General features: G+C 32.9%; 2 protein-coding genes across 2 annotated transcripts; both read right to left on the bottom strand.

The window, feature by feature from the left end:
• LOC18607537 (SKP1-like protein 1A) lies at positions 2,354 to 3,586 on the bottom strand. Its single transcript, XM_007041751.2, has 2 exons — positions 3,162 to 3,586; positions 2,354 to 2,747 (listed from the first exon to the last, which is right to left on the bottom strand). Exons 1-2 carry the CDS (start codon positions 3,456 to 3,458, stop codon positions 2,574 to 2,576), a joined length of 471 nt encoding a protein of 156 aa, XP_007041813.1. The 5' UTR covers positions 3,459 to 3,586; the 3' UTR covers positions 2,354 to 2,573.
• On the bottom strand, positions 5,295 to 8,457 carry LOC18607536 (glycerate dehydrogenase). Its single transcript, XM_007041748.2, has 13 exons — positions 8,249 to 8,457; positions 8,071 to 8,154; positions 7,823 to 7,963; positions 7,432 to 7,553; positions 7,221 to 7,302; positions 6,752 to 6,824; positions 6,580 to 6,671; positions 6,413 to 6,487; positions 6,215 to 6,322; positions 6,042 to 6,119; positions 5,918 to 5,962; positions 5,673 to 5,787; positions 5,295 to 5,571 (listed from the first exon to the last, which is right to left on the bottom strand). Exons 1-13 carry the CDS (start codon positions 8,369 to 8,371, stop codon positions 5,549 to 5,551), a joined length of 1,161 nt encoding a protein of 386 aa, XP_007041810.1. The 5' UTR covers positions 8,372 to 8,457; the 3' UTR covers positions 5,295 to 5,548.

Below are 8,547 nucleotides of genomic sequence, written 5' to 3'. Positions count from 1 at the left end.
TTTAATTAATTTCATAGTAAATGATATCACACTTGACATGAAAGATGAAACAGTGAAGATACAAAAATCATGATAAAAGAACAATGATAGAATAATTATATAAAACAATAACACAAACAAACATTTGTTGGAAAAACATTATTTCAATATTTTTACATAATCATCATCGGCATTTATCTTTTTCATGATTCGAAGTATGATAGAGTTGATCTTCTCTTGATTGTAGGGTTACTTTTTCACCAAGCCAGTGATTGGATTATGATTTGCGAGGATCCTTCCTTTCCTATTGGATAACAGCTTTTGATTCTCTTCTTACAAAAAAACCTTTTGATTCCAGTGCGATGCTTTCACTCTAATTAATACCCTAACGAAAAACCTACTAAAAGTTTAAGTTGTTTTCTCAGTTTCTTGTTAGAGGGTGTGAAACAATGACGAATCAGGAGGAAAGCAGCACAATGCAAATCGAAGACATAGCAATCGAAGAAATTCATGGGATTGAGAGGTACTTCTGGTTCGAGCGGCTACCCATTTTACTACTAATTCTTATATTCCCCTTTTCCAAACTTCTATTGTCAATGGGTCTGTCATGCTGCTCAAAGCCTCAAACTTCGATTGTTTTGGGCTGCCATGCTGCTCAAACTTCCGTTGATTTGTATTGTCTTGACATGACACTAACAAACTATGCGATGATTGATCCTATCTCGTAAGGAGAGAATGCATGAATAGAATAACGAATAATTATTCGTGTTAAAATGTGAAATATGTAAATAAATATATTTAATAATCTTGTACTATGACATGATTAATACATTTATTAACTATGTCAGAATTTTTTATATCATACTATTTAAGGATTAAATAATTTTTTTAACACAATTAACTTAAAATATTTATAATTAAATATAACTTTATTATTTAAATTTAAAATTAATAATTATAATAAAATAATAATAATATCAAATATAATAAAATTTAACATAAATAACATACATAAAATTTATTATCATATAAATAAAACCCATCATTAACATTAAACATTTATATAAATTTAAACACGATAACACAATTAATTAAATGTATTAACCGTATAGACACGATTAAGACACGAAACACAATAAAATTAAATTTAAATCTGTTTACCTTTATATCTCCTCGTATTATATTCAAAATTATCAAAATTATACATAAATAGCATTCTTTCCTCCAAAACCAATACCCTTAATGCAAAAGTAAGTGCTCGAAAAAGATTGCAAAAATAAGTATTTGAAAAAGATTCTTGAATTTGAGTTGGTTTATCTTTACGAGAGAAAATTGACGTTTTCTAGGATATAAGCAAGAAAATTAATCAGGAAAGGAAGAAAGAGAGCTCCGTAATGAAGGATGTGTTGCTGAAAAAGAAAGAGGGATAACCATTAGATCCATCCAGCATTGAGAGCCTTTGCTTTTCCGACATTTACTCTGGAATTCGAGAGCTAACCACGAAACCCCATCTTCCACCCAAGCTGAGATCTCTAAATTCTATCTCTAGTTTTGATGCATAGATAGGATGCAAAAATAAATTAAAATCCACCTCTTTGTTCTGTAACTTAAACACTGCATTGAAGAATCGAAAGTACAATTACGAAAGTCGATTCAACAAATCATAATGGTCCAAGAACTTGTAAATGTTATATTGATACAATGTTTATATTATATCATGAAAATTATATTTATACATAATTTAACATAAATTGGACCCTTTGATTTTAAATTAATTAGACTGTTAATTATCCTAAACATAGAAGCAAAACAAAGATAATTGTGGTAGGCTTCATTAGAGATCCTTATACCGAAAGACAGCAAGGGTGGCAGAGACTGCAATTCTTCAATTGAATTGTTAATCAGGCTTAGCACGATAATGAAGATAAACATGTATAAAAAATATTGGCATCCGACTCATGAACCAATACAACATCAATATCAACTGAGAGCAAATAGGCAATAAGATGGGTCGGTGAAGAAGCAGCAACAGTGCTCAATATCTACAGAGAGCAATAGAGACAAAATGAATGGGTGGCAAAGATGCAACAGGGCAGATATAGAGATTTCAACAAGGATTGGAATTCGAAATAACAAAGAGACGTGAGAAAGGGCCAAAGTCAAAAGATGGATTCACCATCACCCTAGTATGGTCATTGATACGTGTAGAAAATAGACCATTTATCACAGTGAAGAGCCTCTGTCACCAATCCCATATACAAGTAACTACACATTAATCATGACATTAACAAACAATCACAACCATCAAGCAAAACAACTAAAGAATAACCAAGGCATTCATGTAATGGAAAAGTAAAAAGGCAGTGGGCAAAGACATGGAAATATGAAACTTTTCATATATTATGATAATGGAGGTTTATATAAAATCCTCTAGAACCAAGAACTAAAACATAAAACAAAATAACTAAAAGAAAAATCCAATGTTTAAACTTTCCCCATCTTAACAACCTACCGGTAAAACCCAAGAACAGCAGAACCTATGATAATATCGACATTGCTATCATAATATGAACACTTGATTTGACGCTTCCCAATCACTCAAATGCCCACTGGTTCTCCCTCCTAACCTCCTCTTCTTCCTCTGGGGTAAAATCATTCTTAATGTTGAAGGTCTTGCGAATCTCCTCGGGTGTCTTCCCCTTGATCATTTCAGCAACAGTTTGGCAAGTCAAGTCCAACAAACTCTTGATGTTCAAATAGTTCGCAGCCTGCAAACAAATTTCAAAACATTAAGAAGTTTAGTATTAGCATCGAAGGTAAGCCAAAATAGAGTAAGCTACTGTAAACCATATAACCCTTTTTAGAATACAATAAATCTTCCCAGAAAACGAAAACCATAATTTCTCCCTTTCCCTTTTCTTGGGAAACTAAGTCAGAAAATTTACTAGATTAAATCGTTTTATTAACACATTAATAAGATACATCAACAGATAAACAGAGTATTTAAATTAAACCCAACAGAAACAAGAGATTAAATCATTAAAAAAAACAAAAACTTTTATTGAAACGAAAACCCCAGCCAGGAAAATAACAGCATTGTGAAAAGCAAATACATTATGAGAAAATCAAGAAAAAAGCGTAAATATGGAAAGAAAAGAAGGGCAAAGGAAGGAAGAACTAACCAAGATCAGGTCAAAGAGGGTATTTTGGTCAACCTTGACAAAATCAGCATCCCACACCTTGAGATCATCCTCGGGGATCTTTTCCTTGTCGGCGGCTGCATCGACGTGCTTCTTGCAGTACTCGAGGACCTTGGCCAAGATCTTGCTGGTGACGTTGGGGACAGGGATCTCGTTGTCGGCGCAATCGTCTTCGATCATGTGCTTGATCGTCTGCGACTCAACCGCCACCGCTTCCTCCACCTCGAACGCCTCTCCGTCGGAGCTCCTTAACATTATCTTCTTCGAAGTCGACGCCATTGTGATTTCTAAGATTCTCTAACCGGCAACACAAACCCTAATCGATAAAGCGAGAGAGAAAAGAGCGAGCGAGAGAGAGAGAAATTCTCAATAAAACATTATTAAATTGCTCTGATTGAATGGGGAAAAGTGGGCACTAATACCTGGGTATTTATAGAAGGATTTAAGGTACAATTCAACGTCGTCGTTTCAAACCTACTTTTAGTGAGATTTGGATTTTTGGTACCAAATAGTAGTAGTGGTCAGAAAATCCTAATGAGAGTATATACATGAAAATCTAGTAAAACAAGAAGTCCAGTTTGTTTTAATTTGTTTTAAGTAAAATATTTTTTGAAATAATTGTTTTAGAATTTATGCTTATTAGAAAGATAAAAATATATATTTTAGATATAAAACATTTTAAGGACGTAAGATGTTTTTCAAAAAACAGAAAGAAAAAATATTGGTTTGAATAAATGTTACTATTTAAGTTAAAATGTTAAAAAATTAAAAAATATTATTAACATTTAACTTTTAAAAAATTTAACTTAAAATATTAATATTTAAATTATTTAATATTATTAAAATAAAAACAATTTTTAATAAAATCATTTAATTTAATTAAATTTTTATTTATAAATTGAATATCGCTTATTAATAATTATAATAAAAAATATTTTAACATTGTTATTTAATGAATACATATTTATAAGTATAAGTTTTGGATGTCTCTCACAATGGATAAAAATATTGATATGTTTATAGCTTTAAACTAAAAAAATGATGACATGAAATTTTTTTTTGAAAATTAATGCTTAATATTGCTTTGAAAAATATTATTATTTAATTTACTTATTTTTATTTTCATTTTTAATTTTAATCTCAAATTAGTGAAAACTAAATGTTATCATTTTTTTGCAATTAACTCATATTGATCATCTTTTAACATTCAGATAACTCCATCAATGATAAAAAATATTTTTCATAAGATGATCTAAATAATTGAAATTGATTTCAACATTTTATTCAAATAATAAAAAATATTAAATTTTTTTATAAAATATTTTATAGAGCAATTTTTTCTCAACAAGTCATTTTTTTAATTAATAAATGGACCAGGGTTCTAGATTTTTATTTTTTTTCCTTCACTTTTTTAATTTTACTATTAGAATCCGTGTTTCACTTTTTACATTTCCCTTCAGCCAGTAGTTCTACCTTGGCGTGAAAATTTGATATCATAAGACATTTAAGGCAATAATTTAATAATGCCTTTGATCCTCTAACATTTAATCATTTTAATGTAATTTTAATCCTGAATTAATTTGGCATTTACTACTGATTACCACATGGCTTTGTGAAATCTTCTTCTTCTTCTTCTTCTTTTTTATGAAATTAAAGTATTAAACATCATTAATTATCTTAAATTCTTGTTTTAATACTTAAATGGGGTTTGATATATAATAAAGCTAAGCGTTATCCTCATTTTCTTTTAATTTAAAATATAACATAAAAAATAATTTTACGACGAAATCTTCAAATAAATAAACATTTCAAAAAATTTTCAATTATTTCGAAATTTTCAGATAAATAAACATTTCAAAGGTTTTTCAATTGTTTCAACTTAATGTAAGGTCTTAGGGCACAGATTGGAACAAAATTCTAAAATTCTTTTACCCTCATTTCAACCCTCCTTGTTAGGTGAAACAAAGCCTTTGTGTTACGTGCAGTAACACGTAAATTTCTTGTATTAAGATTTACGGTTGAAGATTTAAGCTTTTATATATGCGCCATTTTGGAGTGAAAAATGAACAAATGGTAAGCTAGAGAAACTATTAGGATGATCAACGCAAGTTCTAGTTTATGAATATGAGTTTAAATTGTATGATAAAAACTGATCAAATCCATGCGTTCAAACTTCAAAGTGATATATATATATTTGATGAAATGATAAAGCTGTTCTTACAAGACAGCAATATGCAGTGCATACAAAGAGTACTCTTCATAGGCAAAATATACACGGCTGCCATTGCCAAGCTAACTAAGAGCCCCATGTTCTCTCACATCCACTAAGACACACTACTCCAACTGCGAATAGGACCAGCCATCTGTTCTTATAGCTTGGAAACGGGTAAACCTGAGGGAAAAAAAACACACAGATTTATCGAAGTCATTAAGTCATACTTCAAAGCAAATGTAAGAACAAGTGTGATAATAGTTGAAATATATGAATATTACCTAATGCTTTTGAATTGACGATGCTTGGACATGCAGCAGGAGGTGGAACGTTCTCATTCAAGAAGGGTCCTACTCGATTTGGATCGCCCCATACTGGGTATCGCTTGATCTTGCCCTGTAATATGGATGGAGAAAGGGTGGCAGTGCTTAGAACGGTTGGCTATCACAAACCCCAAAACAGAATAAATAAATTTTTTCATTTGTTTTATCCTTTCCCTAGAGAAAGTCGTGAAGCAATTTAGTACCAAGACATTGAGAGCAGCTAATGTTGCCATTCCCTCACGAGTCCACTGCATAAGAATGAGGAAAACAGTTAGAATCTGATAGGTGACTCCAACCTGATGGGTGAATACTAGTAAATGATATTACCTTGGAAGCAGAAGCAATGTGTGGTACGATGACAGCATTCTTCATATCAGCAAGCCCAGGTTTCATGTAAGGTTCATCCTATTTCAATCACCATTAATGAACAATCATGTACTAACTTGAGGGTAGTTTTCATGTGGTTGATTGAATTTGAAAGTAAAAATTTGTCAAGTCACCTCAAAGACATCAAGACCAACTCGGAACATAGGATTTTGCTTCAGATGTTCAACGACAGCTACTTCATCTATCACAGGTCCCCTGCTACAGTTTACAAGGATTGCTTCCTGCAAACACAAAATGCAAATGATATTTCCTTAAGCAAGGCCTACTTTCAAAAGTTACTCGTTAAGGACAACAGAGAAGTTCTTAGTCACCTTCTTCATCATTGCAAGTCTTTCCTTGTTAACCAGATGGTAGGTTGTTTTATCCAAGATCGGGTGAAGACTTATCTACAAAAAGCATCAGTTCCTTTTATTTGCCAACATAATTGAAAATTGGCTTTAAATACCATATTAAAAGTTCTCAGCAAAGAAGTTCCTACCACATCTGCCTCCCGGAGCACCTCATCCATTGTTGATGCTCTTTTCCAATAAACAGGTTTCTCTCCATTGGCTTTCAAGAACTCACCATAAGCTGCAATGGGGAAACATATAAGCCTAAAAAAAAGAAGATTCAACTGCTAAGCAACTTGAACTGAATGTTTCAAGACATACCTGTGACAAACTTCTCTAGCCGTGTAGCTTGGTAGAGGTCATAGTAAATTAAGTTCATTTTGAACCCTTCAACCTGTTATAAGATAGGCAAACAAAATCACTCTCATTAACGCAGCAACATAGACCTGGGAGTAGAGGATGCTTCAAATAACATAAAATAAAGATGGTTTTCATAGCAATATTGTGTCGTATGTTGCATATCTTAGGAGTTAGGATTTTGCATAACATCAATATATGCTTCAGTTTCATATAAAGCAACAGAAACCTCACCTCACAAATCCAAACAATCATTTCTTCTTTACATGTAAAGCCACTAAGTTCAATGTGTTGCAAACATTTTTCAAGCTAATCTCGTTAGTATCCTCATAAAAACCTAGCACATTATTGTCCAACAATATCAAATGAATAACCTAAAAATTCTAGCCTAGGTTTATGAATCCGATGTGCAATTTAGTTTGTAAGAGATTACCATCATTCTGGCATATGCAGATCCAATACGACCAGCTCCAATTACACCAACTGTCTGCCCTTTAAGCAAGTTTCCCACAAACCTGCAAGAGAAGAAAAGTGGAATGGCACAATTGTAATGTATGTTAATTGGGGTTTATCATCTATGCACAGCAAAAAAATAAGGACAAACAAATATAAGAGGAAAGATCTGGTATATTTGGTGGACATACAGATGAGGGAGCCATCCATCATATAAGCCTGCCCTCATGAACTCATCCGCTTCGACAATTCTTCGAGCAGCTGCTAAAGAAAGAGAAGCGGCTAGCTCTGCTGTCGTTTCTGTGAGTACGCCCTAACCAAATTAGCACTGCAATTAGCTCAGCATTTCTATCTCAAAATATATACCGAACCAGCTTAATTTGTAACCATTTTCTTCACACTGAACAAACATTCACATCCATTACATGGAAGATACTTGCATATAGATAAACTGGTGCATGCGCGGTGCGGTTAACAACAAGGAGAGACTCATGTAGTCTGTCCATCAATAAGAAGACTTGGAAATCAAAACTTTTAGAAACAAATTTTGCTTAAGGCCAACTAGTGGAAGAGTGAACTTACAGGAGTATTACCAACTGCAACACCATACTTGTTGGCAGCATTAACATCAACATTGTTGTAACCAACAGCCATGTTGCTAAAGGCTGTGCCTCCTGCTCTGCTTAAGGCCGCAAACAAAGTCTCCCCCCAGTCTTCAGTTAACTATAACACAAATCCCAAACTTCAGAATCCAAGATAAGGGTAAAAAATAAAAAAGAAAAACGAGCCCATATTTTTAACTAAAAAACTAAAACTCATGAAGGGAATACCTGTCCAATCACGCCATCGCACTTATCGCCAATCAAAGCAACGATATCCTCAACAGACAAAATTGTTTTCTTCTCCGTACATATCTGAATATGGAAATGAACAAAAACTCGATATAAAAGATTTCACCCAAAAAAAAAAGAAGACAAAGGGTTTAGAGAAGAGAAAAAATATGATTACTTCGAGGCGGCAATCTTGCTCGATTAAGAGGTTAATCCAGCGAGTTCCAGGCATGGATTTAGTGCTAACAACTCGGTATTTCCCACTTGGGTTCCACACTTCAATTGACACTGGCTTTGCCATTGAAACTACTGAAGAACAGAGTATATTTTTCTAAGCTGAACAAAAGCAGAGCAAAAACGGAGCTTTTTAAATTGCAGTTACTTGGCTTCTGGTTTTTATAGCAATGGTATGGTGTGGTATGGAACACTACTTTAAAATGGTCTTCACTTTATAGATTGCCAAAGCCAGAGGATCGT

This window comes from Theobroma cacao, chromosome 2, assembly GCF_000208745.1.
Source record: "Theobroma cacao cultivar B97-61/B2 chromosome 2, Criollo_cocoa_genome_V2, whole genome shotgun sequence".
Taxonomy (NCBI): Eukaryota; Viridiplantae; Streptophyta; class Magnoliopsida; order Malvales; family Malvaceae; genus Theobroma; species Theobroma cacao.
This window is presented reverse-complemented; position numbering and strand designations above follow the sequence as displayed.

Coding starts and splice junctions, on each gene's coding strand:
- LOC18607536 (XM_007041748.2), bottom strand. CDS start 8,371: ATGGCAAAGCCAGTGTCAATTGAAGTGTGGAACCCAAGTGGGAAATAC. Junction 8,155..8,248: donor AGCAAGATTGCCGCCTCGAA/GTAATCATATTT, acceptor TTCCATATTCAG/ATATGTACGGAGAAGAAAAC. Junction 6,120..6,214: donor TTGGTCTTGATGTCTTTGAG/GTGACTTGACAA, acceptor TGATTGAAATAG/GATGAACCTTACATGAAACC.
- LOC18607537 (XM_007041751.2), bottom strand. CDS start 3,458: ATGGCGTCGACTTCGAAGAAGATAATGTTAAGGAGCTCCGACGGAGAG. Junction 2,748..3,161: donor CCCTCTTTGACCTGATCTTG/GTTAGTTCTTCC, acceptor ATTTGTTTGCAG/GCTGCGAACTATTTGAACAT.